Source organism: Ipomoea triloba, chromosome 4 (assembly GCF_003576645.1).
Source record: "Ipomoea triloba cultivar NCNSP0323 chromosome 4, ASM357664v1".
NCBI classification, from domain to species: domain Eukaryota; kingdom Viridiplantae; phylum Streptophyta; class Magnoliopsida; order Solanales; family Convolvulaceae; genus Ipomoea; species Ipomoea triloba.
In genome coordinates, this window is record NC_044919.1 from 23,878,987 (window position 1) to 23,897,315 (window position 18,329).

The 18,329-nt window shown below is 39.4% G+C and overlaps 1 protein-coding gene across 1 annotated transcript; it reads left to right on the top strand.

Moving 5' to 3' along the window:
• The first annotated feature begins 543 nt into the window (after positions 1-543).
• LOC116016022 lies at positions 544-1,155 on the top strand. Its single transcript, XM_031256190.1, has one exon. The coding sequence runs from the start codon at positions 544-546 to the stop codon at positions 1,153-1,155; it is 612 nt and encodes a 203-aa protein (XP_031112050.1).
• The last annotated feature ends 17,174 nt before the right edge of the window (positions 1,156-18,329 follow it).

The following is an 18,329-nucleotide window of genomic DNA, read 5'->3' on the forward strand; positions in this document are numbered from 1 at the left end:
CTCAACACTTAAGTACTTAACTAGTTAACTATACAAACTTAAATGTTATAATAATATTATTATTATAATAGTTAAACCAATTAGATGTTATGCATGGTGTAGTTAGTTTGTTAGAAAATAATTACTACGTGGATGGTGGCTCAACAATTCGTGGAGCGTGAAACGTGGAGAGTTAATACATGTTGCTCTACAGCCTAAAGTTTAGCATTTGGTTGTTGTTTCTTTACACTATAAATAGTTGTACTACATTTCATAATTCATTATCTCAACCAATTTAAACACTATCCTTCAATTCCTCTTTCTCTCAATTATATATACGTATATTTATATTATATATATATATATATATATTTATATTGATATATATTTATATATATACATTTAGATATATTATATTTAATATATCTACATTTGGTATCAAAGCCTGTCAACCTTCCAACCCCGAGATATTGTCCGTAGTGAAATATGTCCACAAATTTCAATATTGTGTGGTCTGGTCCCAAATTAGACGGGAAACTCGATTATAATTATTTGTAAATTATGATGACCACACATTTGAAAGCCCAAAACCTTTGGAGCTTTATTGATCCCGGTCTACAAGAAGGAGCTTATGCAGCCTCTATACGGCAAGATCAATTGGCCTTGGGGCAGATTCACCAAGGTGTTGATTACTCAATTTTTGGGCAATTAGCTCGGTCTCAAACAACAAAGCAAGCTTGGGATATCCTAATGGTGTCACACAAAGGAGTTGATCGGGAACAAAAGTCGAAGTTGCAGTCGTTGAGAAGGTTGTACGATCATTGTGAGATGACCTCTACAGAAACAGTAGATATGTATTTCACTCATCTTATTGATCAGGTGAATAAGATGTGGTTATATGGAGATACGATTGAAGATGGTGCAGTGGTTGAAAAAGTTCTTCGAACTATGCCGATGAAATATGACCATGTGGTGGCTTCAATAACAGAGTCACACAAAACCGAGCTCTTATCAATTGCAGAGCTGAAAGGTATGATAGAAAGTCATATTGACAGGATTGAGTCAAAATCGGAACCACTTGCAGAAGAAGCTTTGAAGAGCCAAGTCACTCTTAATATGACTAGCCCTAATCAAAGAGGTGGAGGATCTGGTAGAGGTCGTGGAAGAGGAAGATGAGGATTTAGAGAAAAAGGACGTGGTAACTCCAATCAAGGAGGAGGACGTGGTAACTCCAACCAAGGAAGAGGTGGAGGTAATGCCAAACAAGGCAAATTTCCATTTCATTGCTACAATTGTGGCAAGTATGGGCACAAGATTGCAGATTGCTGGTACAATGAGGACAATTGTGGAAATCAAGCAAACATTGCTGAAAAGTCCGGTGAGAGTTCTCAAACCTTACTGTTGGCCAGTAATAGTTTTTCTGCAGACGAAAACATATGGTTCTTGGATACTGGGTGTAGTAACCATATGTGTGGGAAGAAAGAATTGTTTTCCGAACTAGATGAATCAGTCCGGTCTGAAGTGACATTTGGCAACAAGTCAAAAGTGCCAATTTTGGGAAAAGGTAAAATCTCTATTCAGTTGAAGGATGGTACTCAAAATTTTATATCTGATGTGTTCTATGTTCCTGAACTGCACCAAAATTTGTTGAGTATGGGGCAGTTGTAAAAAAAAAAGGATATAAGATAAATATTACACAGGGGTGCTGTACCATTGTAGGTGCTAAGAGAGTTTTGATTGCAAATGTAAATATGTCCCAAAATCGACTATTTCCTTTGAAAATCAATCATGCACTTCTTTCTTGCTTCAATTCTGAAATATGTGATGATAATTGGTTATGGCATATGCGATTTGGACATTTCCATTTCTCTGGATTAAACTATCTAGCGAAAAAGGAGCTTGTTTCTGATTTAACTGTTGTAAATGTCCCTGATCGTATTTGTGAGATTTGTTTGATTGGGAAGAAGCATAGAGATCCCTTCCCCGTGGGCAAGTCAAGGAGAGCTACGAAACAGTTGGAGATTATTCACTCAGACCTATGTTCGTTGGAGGTTCCCTCACATGGACCTTGTAAGTACTTTGTTACTTTCATTGATGATTTTAGTAGGAAAACATGGGTTTACTTTCTGAAGCAAAAGTCTTATGCATGTGATGTTTTCAAACAATTTAAGACTTTTGTTGAAAAGCAGAGTGATTATGAAATTAAAATCTTGAGAACTGATAGAGGTACAGAATATATTGCTTGTGATAATTTTCTGAATGAGAAGGGTATTCAGCACTATATGACAGCTAGATACACTCCACAACAAAATGGATGGCTGAGAGGAAGAATAGATCAATCATGGATATGGTGAGGTGCATGCTGAAATCTAAAAATCTGCCTAAGCCTTTTTGGGCAGAGGCTGTTGCTTGTGCTGTCTATGTATTGAACAGGTGTCCAACTAAGAGTGTGCGTGATAAGACACCTGAAGAAGCTTGGAGTGGAAGAAAACCCTTTATCAGAAATCTCAAGGTTTTTGGATGTTTGGCATATGCACATGTGACAGATCAATTGAGAAAGAAGTTGGATGATAAAGGTGAGAAGTGTATATTCATTGGTTATAGTGACGCTTCAAAGGTATATAAACTATACAATCCTGAAACTGAAAAGGTTGTTATAAGTCGTGATGTCACTTTTGATGAATATGGTGCCTGGGATTGGTCAGTTAAAGATGAAAGGTCAGTTGTTGTTCCTGTTGTTGAAACTATTGTTGATGAGCAACCGATTCCAGATATTGACCGGTCTCCTTCGCAACCAGAGTCGTCTGTTCGACGATCTCAACGCGAGTGCCAGTTACCAGCTCGCTTGCAGGATTATGTTGTGGGTCATGATAATGACCTGTCTGATAAAGAGATTGTTCAATTTGCTCTTTTTGCAGATTGTGACCCTCTATCCTTTGAGGAGGCTGCTACAGAAACTCATTGGCTTAAGGCGATGGATGAGGAGATTCGTGCCATTGAAAATAATGGTACTTGGGAGTTAATAGATTTACCTCCTAGAAAGAAGCCAATTGGGGTAAAGTGGGTCTACAGAACCAAATACAAGTCAAATGGAGAAATTGATCGTTTTAAAGCACGGTTGGTAGCAAAGGGCTACAAGCAGAAACCAGGTATTGATTATTTTGAGGTTTTTGCTCCAGTAAGTAGACTTGATACAGTTCGAATGGTTATTTCTCTTGCTGCTCAAAATGATTGGAAATTGCATCAAATGGATGTCAAGTCTGCTTTTTTGAATGGTTTTCTTGAAGAAGAAATATATGTTGAGCAACCTGCAGGATTTGTGACGAAAGGGGAAGAAAATAAAGGTTACAGGTTGAGAAAAACTTTATATGGCTTAAAGCAGGCGCCTAGGGCGTGGTATGGTTGCATTGACTCCTATTTTATTGAAAGTGGTTTTATGAGATGTCCTCATGAACACAGTTTGTATGTCAAATGCACTGATTCTGGTGATGTAGTTATAATCTGTCTGTATGTTGATGATTTGGTTTTTATTGGAAATAACTTGAAGTTAATCTCAGAATTCAGGGAGGCACTCATTAAGAGATTTGAAATGACTGATATGGGCCTTATGTGTTACTTTCTTGGCCTTAAGGTTGTTCAGATGGATGGTGGAATCTTTATTTCACAGAAGAAGTATGCAGCTGATATCTTGAAAAAGTTCAAAATGGAAAACTCCAAACCAGTTTCAACTCCGGTAGCTGAAAAGTTAAAGGTGTCCAAAGATGAGTCTAGTAAGAATGTGAATGTTACAGCTTATAAAAGTTTGATTGGGAGTTTGAGGTATCTGGTGGCAACAAGGCCGGATATTTCTTTTGGAGTTGGAATACTTAGTAAATTCATGGAGGAGCCAAAAGAATCGCATTGGGCTGCAGCAAAGCGAATTCTGAGATATGTCAAAGGTACGAGTAATGATGGAATTTTTTACTCTACTAATGAAGTTGTGGAACTTGTTGGGTACACAGACAGTGATTGGGCTAGAGATGTTGATACTAGAAAAAAGCACATCAGGATATGCATTCTATCTTGGTTCAGCTATATTTTCTTGGTCTTCAAAGAAGCAGCAGATTGTAGCACTTTCAACCGCAGAAGCAGAATATATTGCAGCAGCAAATTTTGCTACTCAGACAATTTGGCTGAGAAGAATTTTGGAGTTTTTACAACACAAGCAGGAAGCACCTACAACTATTTTCTGTGACAACAAGTCTGTAATTTCGTTATCCAAGAATCCTGTATTTCATGGCCGCAGCAAACATATTGATATCAAGTATCACAAAATCAGAGAGTTGGTTGCTGAAAAACAAATCAACATTGAGTATTGTTCAAGTGAATGTCAAGTTGCAGATATTTTTACGAAGCCGTTGAAGACAGAGACATTTCTCAAATTGAAGAAGAATATTGGAATGACCAATATATCCAACTTGGTTTAAAGGAGGCAATGTTATAATAATAATATTATTATAATAGTTAAACCAATTAGATATTTTGCATGGTGTAGTTAGTTTGTTAGAAAATAATTACTACGTGGATGGTGGCACAGCAATTCGTGGAGAGTTAATACATGTTGCTCTACAGCCTAAAGTTTAACATTTGGTTGTTGTTTCTTTACACTATAAATAGCTGTACTACATTTCATAATTCATTATCTCAATCATTTTAAACATTATCCTTGAATTCCTCTTTCTCTCATTTATATATATATATATATATATATATATATATATATATATTTAGATATATTATATTTAATATATCTACATTAACATGCTAATAAAGTAATAAGTACTATAATAACTAATAAGGTAAATAAGCTTATTACTATGGATCTCGTTTGGCAGTTGGACAATGGCGAGTCTTTACACTTATATGGAGGATTTTAAGATGTATGCACATTTCGCCTGAAGAGTGAAAAAATGGAGGGCCCTGATGTGTTATTGTTACAGTGGTCCACACAGGAGAGGCATTCTATGTAAATTATCCAGTATTTGCCCTTTCAATAATTCAAGCTGAAACTTAAAATTCTTTGTAATAACAATCTTTGCTTTATTGCTGATTATGAAAAAAAAAAAAAACTAATAAGTAAATAAGAAATAATGTACTCCGTAATATCTTACTGTGAAAAATATATATATAAATTAATGGATGGCAATAGGGGTGTAAACAAATCATTTTGATTTTGATCCGATTCGTGATTCGAATTCGAATAGTTATATTCGAATTCGAATATTTCGAATACGAATTCGAATTCGAATACACATTTTGATTCGAATGTTATTCAAATCCAAATACAAATCAGGATAGATTCGATTCGAATAGTATTCGAATATTCGAATATATATATATATATAAAGAAACTAAACTAGTAAAGGCAACCCTAAGCTAAAATAAAAGTGAGAGCAGCCGCTTTAGTGCTTCACCCTTCAGTCTTCCCAGTTCGGCAGCCGCAGTTTCCAACTTCGCCTCTTCTACCAACTGCTTCGCCCTCGTTTTGTCCTCCCCTTTTCACGACAGACTACCGTCGTGGCAAGGAAGCACGGTAACAAGGAGAGCAACTCAGCAAGGCAGGGCAGCAACTCCTCACGACCACTGTCGTTCGGCGGGCAACAATCTTCACGGTCGCGGCAATTTTTGTTATATTTTATCTTAATTTATTAAAAAATTTAGAAAAAAACTAAGATAGTCATTTCGAATTCGAATATTCGAATCGAATCGAATATATTCGAATAAATTGGTCGAATCGAATACGAATCAAAATTTAGGATTCGAACACTAAACGAATTCGAATTCGAATACTCATCAAAATAATCGAATTCGAATCGAATACTGAAGTATTTGACTCGATTCGATTCGTTTACACCCCTAGATGGCAATGGTAAATTGGGTGGAATTTATGTATTATAAATTATTAAATTAATGGATGTAATTAATGCTTCTTTGTTTAATACGGAGTAATCTTCAATAAAATTGGGTGAAATAGAATTAAAGTGTATGACCAATAATATTTTCATTAAATTTATATTTTTTATTTTTTTTAATTATTTGGCCCGTGGGTCGCGGACAGATTCTAGCCCGCCCAGTTAGACCCGCATTTTCGTGGGCCTAATTTTCCGTGACCCTAACCCGCCCCACAGCGGGACGGGAACAGGCCGACCCGCAGGCTTTGATACACTTTGACAGCCCTACGAAAAACGGACATAAATGAAGGGTTTAACCTTCATTCACACTTGTTATGATTTTAGATTAGATTAGATATGTGCATAGTAAGTACGTAATATAACTAGAGTACGTAAAACACACACACACACACACACACACACACACACACACACACATATATATATATATATATATGCATAACTTTATTTGTATTCTCAAGTAATATTTGTATTTAAAATAATATATGTATTAACTTATAAAAATAACCACACTAACAATGTAGAAATATTTTAGGATAATAATAATAATACTAATAACAATAATAATAGTAATAATAGTTATAATGTTGATGAGAATAAGGATTCAAATAGAATTTAAAGGAGTATAGAAAAAAAAGTGTTAATTCGGAAGAAATAAAAGTCGCGTATCCCAATCTACCATCATTAAAAAATGCTTCCCCCTCACCCCCCCCCCCCCCCCCCCCCCCCNCCCCCCCCACAAAGCACTCCAACTTAAGAATCAAAGCCAACTAAGAAATCTAAGTCTCACAGCTCTAGGCTACAACACCTAAGGGTAAGGTGTTAACATCTACCATCCTTAAAGAAAAGTCGCGTCCCCATAACTTAAAACAATACCTAATTGAAATAACTCTGGATATCATCACATCCTCTACTTCCCAAGTAATTTTTTCCGCTAAGTGGTTTGACCTCAAAACCCTTGTATGCAACCCAATATTATACCATCGAGAGCAAGCCTGGAATCACCGCAAATGATCTCACTTAGACCAATTTCCTTAATTTGAACTTACAATTATGGATACTCATCAATCTTAGGAGTCAAACTAGAATCCACACAAAATGTAGTCTTCATAATCAAAACTTCTAACTGAAAGAGATTGAATTTACCCAACGATTAATCCAACAGATCCAAACAACAGTCCAACTTCCAAAATTCAAAGAGAAAGACTTAATTCGTCCAACAAAATATGCCTCATTTAAATACTATAATACTGATAATTTTTCATTCTCAAATTTATTGTCTATCATGTTCAATCTTTCAAATCTAACTCCCAAAAGTTAAACACTATTATTCTTTTGACTATTTCTCGAGTGAAACTTCCAAACCACCATTTAAAACATATCAAGTCCAAAATATAATGTAGTCAATGCTCTTATCCACCTTTATGAAAATTCTTATTTGGGCTATTTAGTAATAATCTAATCTATCAAATCTAATCTATCTATCTTTGTAGTACTCAAAAAAAAAGAAGTAATAATCTATCTTTCATAATCAATATCTGAGTAATTCAACTATTAAATCATCAAGTAAATCAATATTTAATCCAACTTTTGTCATTAGGAATTTCAATATTCCAAATAAAATCACCAAGTTCAAATATTTCCCTCAAAACATAGATTATCTCTTGAAATTTATACTAAATTTTCAACAACACACATCTGTACCTTGACGTTCAAAATTTTAATTCCTTAGTCAATTCAATATATTCCAAAATTCCACAATTTAGGATCTTATATCCAAAATTTCATAGACAATTTCAAATATTTTCTCAAAATATAATTCCTCAATTAAATAAGAAATTAAATCATCAATTCCAACTATTTCTCAGAAACCTAAATCTTCAAAACAAATAAGCTAGTAATCAATCTTTAACAACGACACCAAGTTCAAATCTTTTCCTTTTTAATGAATTAATGAACATATATTACATAAGCCATTAAACTCATATATTTCCTCCAAATAAGGGACCTCAGAATAAAAATCAAATAATAATATCATGAAATCCAAATATTTAATTTTCATTAAACATAAAGTATTATCGCCAAAATTTCCAATTCTCAGCGAGTCATATAACACCATCTGCAAGTATTAGCAATCAAAGAAGATAAACATGAAACAATTATACAATACCACACATCCTCATTGCGATATTTTCAAAATTTCAAATTTCCAAAACAAATTTATTTCCTATGTCCCAAATGATCACAACCTAGGCTTTGGCCGACGGTCTCCTATTTCCCTTTATTTTTTTCTTTTTGTTTTTTTTTTTGTTTCATAACTTTCACTACCGATTCTGTAAGCTTAAAACCAAAATAGACTAACCTCTAGCCATAGTTGTCGTTGGGATTGCCTTTGTTGATACTGTTGGTTGTGTAGGTAGTGGTAGTATTCCTGCAGAGTGTTAGTAGAATGTCTCCCACTTTGGCTCAGGTTCAATATAGATGGTGTAAAGGTAGTAACCTGAGCAGTGGGGGACCCTTGCTTATATAGCCTATAGGGCCATCATTATTGGCTTTGTAACAGTTGTAGCGGTAATCGTTACAACTATTACATGTCACCACATAATGGCCATTGAAGGCCATTACTTGCACCACTTTAATTGAAAATGTTACATTCTCCCACTTGGTGCAAGTACAAACTCAAAGAAAACAAAGAAACATGAACTATAGAGATACATCATCTTAATGTGAGTAGCATCTACTATAATCACAATGTAACTTGTTCTCTAAGCATTTTTTGTGGTAATCAAAACTTAATGGATAAACCTTATGTTTATTCCAGGTCCAAAAATATATTTTCTCAACAGAATGTGTGCACAATACAATAACGAGAAAATATCTGAATGCTTTAAGAATTTCATAATAACTGTATTATACAAATTTTACAAAGTGGGCGCAAGTCCCATTTTCTCAACAAAATCCTTAAACTTGAATGGTGGCGTGCCTTTAGTTAGGGGATTAGCAATCATCAACTCAGTGCTTATGTGCTCAATGACCACTTTCTTATCTTTAACACACTCCCTTATGGCTAAGTACTTGGTGTCGATATGCTTGCTTCGACTCCGACTCTTATTGTTCTTAGTCAGGAAGACCGCAGCTGAGTTGTCACAATAAACCTTTAACGGCTTAGAAATAGAATCCATAATTCTAAGCCCTAAAATGAAATTCTTAAGCCATACACCTTGAGATATAGCCTCAAAACAAGAAACGAACTCGGCTTCCATGGTTGAAGTGGTGACAAGGGTTTGTTTAACACTCCTCCATGAAATAGCTTAACCGGCCATAACGAAAATGTTTCTTGAAGTTGATTTCTGAGAATCAACGCAACCGGCAAAGTCCGCGTCAAAGTACCCAACAATGTCCAAAGTGTTCGTCTTCCTGAACACAAGCTTATAATCCTTAGTACCTTTGAGATACCTTTTTATTTTAAATAGTATATACTGTGAACTCTCCTTTCCTCCGCAGATGAGAGGTGAACGGCGACGGCGGCGAATCTGCGACGGGGGTGAGTTCTTCCTCCTCCGGTTATCTCTCTCCCTGACAGTCGAAGAAGAAGATGATGAAATGGCAGGTAACGTTTCTTCTTTTTCTTATTATTATTATTATTATTATTATTATTATTATTATTATTATTATTATTATTATTATTATTATGAGAAGAGAGGAAAGAAGAAAGAAAAGAAAAGGAAGAAAGAAGAATGGAACGCCGAAAGAATAAAGAAAAGAAAAGGAAAAGGAAAAAAAAAGAGAAAGAAATGGGTGTTGATAAAGATGATGGTGATGTTTTGTTTTATTATTATTATTTTTTGTTATTTTTTGTTTTATTATTATTATTATTCCGCAATAAGAAAATTTTCATAGAGAGCCTCTGGGATGGAAGGCACCAAGGAAAAGAAACAGGAAGAACCAGAAGAAAAATGCTACGTTTTCAAAAAAAAAAGAAGAAAAATGCTACTGGTGGGAGTTATGTAGAGCACACAGCCCCAAATTAAAGCATTCCCTATCTCCTTAACTAAGTCTTCGAATTCTGTAAACCTATTAAATTTGTGAAATTCACTTCTACCGTGATTCACTACCTCTTCAAGCTTCCAAACTTGTGCAAGGAAATCAAACACTTTAGATTATTGTAGCAGCTCAACCGTAACTGAGTTCTATTCTTAAAAAAAAAAAGGAAACAAAGAAAACTATTAAAAATTAATTAATTAATTAATTAATTTTTCTTTAAAAAAAAAAAACATAAACGATTTCCCCTACACCATTTTTACTTCAACACAATTCGCTTTTTCTTTGTTTGGGTCCATTCCAATGAAGTGCTTTATTGGGATCTAAAGAAAAAAACAGGGTCATTCGGGGTTATGACTCCCTTGCATCCGGGCAGACCACCGGCAACGACGCCGATGACGCTTCCAGAAACTGGAAAAGTAACACGAATCTACACGCATTCTTTATAGTTCTTGAAATTTTTGGATTAGTGCTTTGATTTAGACGCTAATTAATGATGTCGTGTTATTATAATAAACTTTGAAGATCACAACTTTTTTTTTTCAAAGCAACAGAGTTCATGCATCAGAGATAAAATTGAGAGAAACGGGATTATTGGATCTCAGAAAGCTTATTAATATATTGATGATGGAATAAAACATTTTCAATGAATCAAGAATGAAAACTTATTAAGTGTATTATATATTTTAATAATTGGTTAGAAATAAGCTTTATTTTTAATTTAAATTTTTAGTAAGAATCAATTTATTCTTCTTCTGATGGATTCTTATAATATTTCAATAGTTGTACACTATTGATGCATGTATATTCATTTCGTTTACTGATTAGCTCCCCAGTGAGGGTTCGAGTTAGCGATAACTTGCTTTGTGAATATTATGAATTTCTAACAAACAACAGTTGGATTCATTTTGTATGCATATCCCTGATTTTGGTATTTGCATGAAGTTGTTTTGCTTACCTATTATGTTAAGAGTATAATAATAATAATGTAATACTTCGTAATAATAATCTAAAACTCTGAATATAATTTCTCTAATATTAATAATATAATAATAATAATATTTCAAAACTCTTAATTAACTTCCTACTTAAATTTTCCTATTAAATCCGTTTATAACGGTAATTACAAATATAGAATTTGGAAAAAAAATACTAGCTAATCAATTTCCTAATACAATTTCCCTATCATATTTTAATTAATTGACACTTTTCCTAATATATCTTACCAAAAAGGCTTTCTCCCTTTTTTATAATACAGATACATATGTTAATCCGTTTATTATGGTAATATATATCCATTAATCAATTTTATATATTTTTTAGTTCAAATAATATCAATTACTCGTGTATTTCTTTTGATTACTTTTGAATAAAACTTTAAAATTATGACAATTAAGGAATTAATAATTTCTGTAATATAAATTTTATCTTATTAGTTAAGCAAATTGATAATACACATATTACGTCCATAATTAATTAAAGGATATTAAAAAATTATGATTATTATTCCAATTCATAGATTATTACGTCCATACAATTATAAATTACTACACATACAAAATTATACTAATGATTACTTTTGAATGAAATCTTAATAATTATAGTAATTAAGAAATTAATTTGCACATTATACTTTTATTAAACTGTTTTTATAATTATCATAATATATGTTTTATCTAATCAATTAAGGAAATTAATGATACACATATTACAGACATAATTAAATGAAATTAAACATACACATATTACAAACATAATTAAAGGAAATTAAACATATGCATATTACGTCCATAATTAAATGAAATTAAACATCCATATTATTTTATTAAGAATAATATATATATACTCCTTAATTAGTACTCATATATACTCCTTAATTACCGTAACTATTCAAATTACATGGATGTCATTGATGAATTTTAATAACCCGGGTGGTCCGAATTACAAAACCCGATTAAATAAAGGGGGTATGACAAGTGATGGATCAAAGTGTACCGCGGGGTAGATGTATATTAAATAACGGATAACGCTATTACAAATAATGCTTGTGTAATGACCAGACAAGAGTGATAAGAATAAGTGTCGATGTCCTAACAAGTCAAACTGGCGAGCTTTTATATTAGTTTTAGGCCTAACAGACCCGAAGGAATCGTAGGGTAGGCGCGCCCAACGGCTCGGACCGCAACCTCCGTCGCGAGACCCGGACACGCGTGGACCCAAGACCCGCCACTAGGCCGAGGGCTGACCTCGGCCAAGTGGCGGGCTCGGCCGAGGCTGACCTCGGCCACGTGCGGTCAGCCCGTGGCCGAGGACTGGCCCCGGCCACCTGGCTAACCCCGGGTCCATGTGCCCGCTCCGGTTCCGGTTCGCCCCGTCCGTGCTCTGCACCCGGTCCTAATTATACCATCATCAGTCCCCCACTCTCTGAGTTGCGAGACTTCGACAACGAAAGAGAGTAAACACGGACTATTTTTAGGCTTCTACGTCAGGTTGAGTTAGAGTCCGTCTCTGCCAGAGTTCCTACCGCACTTGGAGACTCCCCGCGGGTAAAATCTTATCTCTGAAATTATCTTTATCTGTCCAAGAGTCCAACCCCTTCACAACCCTTATAACAATGCTATAAATACTCCCAAACCATCCCAACATTTTCACCACCACATCATCTTTTTACCCCAAAATTTTGAATTTTGAATTCCCCCCCCATTCTCCTCCTTTCACCCTCTATATAAACCCTTTCACCCACTCCATTCTTCCCCATACCACACAACAAACCAACACTCTCCCCCTCTCTCTCTACACCTCCTTCGCCAGACCGCCACTGCCGCCCCTGCCGGACTGCGGCCGAACCGCCGCTCGCCGCGAAACTGCCGCTACTGCCAAGCCGCCACCGTCCGCCACAGCTGCCGAGCCGCCGCCATCTCTGCCGAGGCCGAGCCACACTGCCGAGCCTCCTCTGTTCGTGTCCCCCGTCCGAGTGCGCCCGTCCAGTCGTGTCTTCCTAGAGTCGGTTAGTAGCCCTTCCTTCTTCTTCGCGTTCCACACTTGTTTTAATTCTATTGTCTCGGTTTCGTTAGTTTGCATGCACTCCTCTTCATACGATCTGTATGAAAGTTTGCTCGAATCCATTGACCACGCTGAGTTACCCTCATCGAGTGAGGAAACTCTGACCTTTGACCACTTTCCCCACCCGATCACCGAGTTTGTCGAGCCCATTATGAACCCCATGGACGCCGCACCCCGGTATGTGATAGAGCCGGTGCCTTTACTCGACCACTATGAAGGAAAAGTTCACACGGTGCTCGACCCCTACATCCCTAGCCGCACCCGGGCCCAAACCTTGGACGACTATGACATCACCCTTGCGCGACCTCTTGTCGGAACTTCGGCCGAGATTGTTATCCCCGCCCCCGGTTGTACCCTTCTAGAGCCCCCCTCCCCCCGTCACTTCGGGGTGCACCTTACCTCACTCCAGATGGGCCTTGCTTTCCCGCTGCACCCATTCGTAATTGAGTTTCTCAACCACCACCGTATAGCCTTGGGGCAGCTAGTGCCCAATTCACATAGAATTCTATCCACCTTTCTGGTTAGATGCCACCAGATGTCCGTCCCCCCCGCTCTTAGCCTCTTTCAACAGCTTTTCTTGGTCGGTAGTAGCTCGGGCGGGGTCCAGAGCAAGGGTTTCACAACGATCTCGGCCCGCGCCAAATTGAAGCTCTTTAAGGACATTAAGGGGTTCAATAAGCACTGGAAACGCAAGTTTGTTTTCATCTCCACCGGCTCTGCCCTTCCCTTCGAGGTCCCCTTGGGGGGGAGGGGGTACCTCTCCAAGGTTAAGGTCCCTAACTTAGCCCACCTCTCTATACACCTTGAGGCTTTCCTGAACAACTAAGTCGGTATCCGCACTAAGCCCTTAGTCACTCCTAAGGCTTTACTCGAGATAGGTTGTGTGCGGGGTCTCCCGCTCTCGCCCCTCCCCCCCCTCAGGTCGTTGTTCCTCGGGTGCTGGTGTTATCCTTCGGAGAGTCCGGAGACTCTAAGGGTGGTATAGTCGAGGAAGAGGAGTCGTCATCCGACACGTCTGATCCTGACTATCGTGGTTCGTTTCCATCCCACTTCGTCTTTTCTACTTTGCTACGGGCGTAAAGCTTGCTTACCCTTGTTGTAGGGATGTCTTATGGAGAGGAAACCCGCGCGATCATCCGGCGCTTTAAGAACCGCGACAAGAAACCACGGCACGGGGAGATCAGCCAACCGCGCGCGCCACGCCCCTCATCACGAGCCTCCCCCCGGCGTAGATGCCAATTTTGCGTAGTCGCCAGAGCTCGGTGTCCACAACGGCAGATGTCCCGGGGCCTGGATTCGGGCCCACCACCCCGATGGGCCCTCCTCTTGCTAAGCTGACCGCCCCTCACGGGTGGCCCGTTAATGTCCCTCCCTCAGTCTCTCTTCTCCATGGGGATGTGTCTGCAGAGGCTATGATGCTGAGCCTCGTTTCGCCCCGTGATGTTGAGCTGTGCCAGGGCCGCCCTGACTACCGCCCGTTTCTCGAGGTATGACTTTACTTCTAAAAGTTTTCATATGTTTCTCCTTTATGCTCCTTGTTATCCCGCTTGTGTGCAGGTCGTAATCCGCTATGGTGCCATGGGGACGAATACCTTGGTGACTACCTAGGGTCAGCTGGAGGCCGAGACCAGGGTGCGCCTGGAGCTGGAGGGATAGATGGGGGTGCTAAATCTCCACTGCGAGCAGCTGGTCGCACGCGAGAGGACGGTGCTTGAGAAGGCGGCTGCCCGGGAGAGGAGAGCCGTCGAGGAGGTGCAGGCCACGGCCGTGCGGCGCTACGGCGACTTTGTGGCTTTTTCTGGAGATATGCGGTCTTACATGGCGGAGCATGCAGAGGAGAGTTACCAGACGCTGAAGAGCACTAGGGCCGGGAAGGAGCGCCTGACCTTAGATGGCATGCACATGCATGACTTGGGCGAGTACGACATGCAGCGTGAGATCTACTCGGGCCTGCGACGCAGAGATGCGTCCTTTGACCCCGTGGCGTGGGGTCTTCTTGCGGAGCTCATGGATCCCGAGCCTCCAGCCGCACCTACCACGTCTCCATGCGCTTCCGGGACTGGAGTCGCTGTCGGTGCAGATTTGTTCCCCGGCCTCACCCTTGGCTTAGGTGGTGCTGTTGATACTCCTCTGGACCAGATTCACATCCTGCCGGGCATGGTCGACTTCGTCCAGGCGGCGGATGCCGAAGCACGTGACCCTTAGTGCTTCTGCCTTTTACTTGCTTTAATTCTCGTTTCTAGTCGTTATTTCCTTGGTTGTTTGTTTGAGACATTCGCTTTTGAGGTTGCCTAGACAACTTATGCTTTGTTGGTTGCTTTGAACTTGTGGCTTGGACTACTTTGTCTCCATCCCATCGTTTTAGTAAACTTCGCATTATTCCTTCATAATTTTCTGTTGCTTGCCTTGTGAATTGCTCCGTCTGCCCACGTTGCCGAGGGTGCCCTCGAGGCCACGCGCCTTCGTGACCCTGGTCGGGCTTCGCGGCAGGACTCCTACTTGGGCTCGGTAGAGCCCTAGCGCTGGCCCGGGCTCGGTCTCGGCCAGGGTCCGCGCTCGGCCTTGGCCGAGGCCCGGGTTTTTGCGAGTGGCTAGCTCCGTTCGGGGTCGGCCTCGATTGTTGCCATAGGTTTTGCTTTTCCTTTGCTTTTTTATGTGTTTAGCTTTTTTGTGTTGGCGTTAGATTGAGGTACCTCAACCCTCGACCCTTAGCGCACCCATTCGATAGTAGGCAAGGCTCGCACCTTGTACCCTCCTGATGATGTGGATTTAGTGGGAGTGAATGTGAAGGTGGTAAAACGAAGAGTCAAGACTCTCCGAGTGTCGTGTCTCTCAAGGATGGCGAATGGGAACCGAATTAGTGTGTTGGCATTTGAGAGGTTGAAAGACAAGAGTTACAAGAATGGCTAGGGGTAGGATTCATTTGTAAGAAGGTGGAAAGGTTGATAGGGGTTGTGTAAAAGAAATGTAAAGATGGAGATCGGGGCCTTAGGCTTCTCTATGTGGACTATCTTTGTATGGTTTCGTGAGCTAGAGATGTGGAATAGACTAGGGAGTTCATGGCACATCACCAAGTGGCGTCACACTTTGGACTCCCACATCCTCATTCGGTTGGGGTATTTCATCGAACACTTTGTCTACCACTCCTCTCGGATCTTGTCCTTTCGAACTAAGAGCGGAGATGTGGGTGAGTGAGACTCGTGAATGGCCGCTATCGCGCACACACTCACTTCCTTTGAGTTTGCTACCTAAGGGTGCACACTTAGGCACAAAGCCTTTGAGTTTGCTACCTAAGGGTGCACACTTAGGCACAAAGCAGTATGAACAGCATCCACACAAGTTCATCATCCAACAATCAAAAAGCTCACATTTAATCTAGCAATTTATATCAAACATCCACATAGATTAACCTTGGGGCCACCAATCCCCTTTCTACTCTACTCTAACATACTAAAGAAACAAGGAAAAGATATGAAATCTCAAAGTAGCAAATATTAGATAAAGAAATGGATAGAATAGTTACCACCCTCTAGCGGGGAGTCTTTTACAATTTGTCTTTGAAGTTCCAATCTTCCTCCTTGCTCTTGAAGCTAATCTAATCTAGGAGAAGAGGAATTTCCCCCAAAAGGGGAGAAAAACCCTAAGAAACCTAATCTAAAATTATTCTATGGCTGCTGGAATTTGTTGGGAACTGCTCTGAAAAACCTATAGAGGCCATATATATAGCCTCCAAAATCTCGCCCTAATTATTTCCGCGCTGTGTCGCGTCCACGCGGCTCACACGCGTGTGAGCGTGCGTGGGAGCAAACCAGTAAGCAACCACGCGGCTCACACGCGTGTGAGCGTGCGTGGTTTGCTTCTGTTGTCTTCTTCTATGTTGTAGCTCTCGACGATACGGTTCCAAAGCCACCTGCCTCGCCTCATTCGGACATTCCTAGCTCCGGTTACGTCCGTTTTACTAAAATGTCGCCGGAATGCCCTACGAAGTGCAAGAATTGTGCAAATTATATTGAAACACATATGATAAGTCCCTAGACCTATATGCAATGAAATTACCCTATCTTAGCATGTTTCTAGGCCTAATGGACATCTATTATAGCATATTTCACACCTAAATGACCCCTAAAATACGGCTACTTTTGGCACTTATCAAATTTTCCACACTTTAACTTTGCTTGTCCTCAAGCAATTCACAATTAAACACTAATCATTTAAGTGCCAAAGGTAGCTGTGTTACTTAATCAATTAATCGGTCTATCAACTCTAGGGTGTAACAACGGAGTGGGTGAAATTCCGCAAATTATCTACACAGAATGGTAACCACATGCCATACACTCTAAGAATATACAAACGAAGCAAAACCCCTATGGTCTCATTTGGACAATGCAACGCACACACCCTTCATTCAACCAAGCATGCAATCCAAATTAGATTCACCTCAAATTTTACAAAAGCCTTCAAGCCGAGCCCCCTAGTGGGAACGATGTGCACACCTCAATCAACACTTTTCAACTTAAACGCCAAAGCCCAACGCGTAAAATAAGTGAGGGTAGGGGCATGGACCGCTCATTGCCATGGCTTGGGCGATCACTCTATTTTCTCACTTCCTAGGATAACGTCATCAGGCGACCCGACTTCACATGGAGCTCCATGCTTTTTCGAAGACAGTGCAATGGGTGCCTGAATCCTAGCGAAGTGGCTCACCTCCTCTCTATTTTTCTCATCTTTCAGGATCTCTTCGGGGTAACCGACTTCACATGGATCTCCATGCTTTTTCGAAGACGGTGCAATGGTTACCCCGTATCCAGACTAGATTGCTCACCTCTGCTTTTATCTCTAGGAGTGGCCTTTGCCTTTTTCTTTTCACCATATATCAACCCCTCATGCCTTTTTCTAGGGATTAGGGATTTTTCACTCTAAGCTCACTTAGGCTCACCTTTTGCCCCATGCCCTACCAAAATTAGTTCAATTCCGGGCTTCGCTTTCACTTATCTTTCTAAAATTAAGGGGTGCACACTCCCACTTCGAGAGATCATTGACTGAGGTCTTAGGAAAATAAGAGGTGAATATCATGCAAGCATACAAAAATTTAAAGCTCATTTGGTCAAAGAAGGGGTACTTCCCATGGATATTCAAAGAGAAAATTTTTTATTTTTGGCATATGATTAACATTCTCCCTAGATAATGTGAACAATGACACACTCTCCAAAGATTAAACACACCCACAAGACAAGACCAATATATCAATCAAGCAAACAAGACAATTTAAGCACAAGGTGCATCCTTTCCACACTT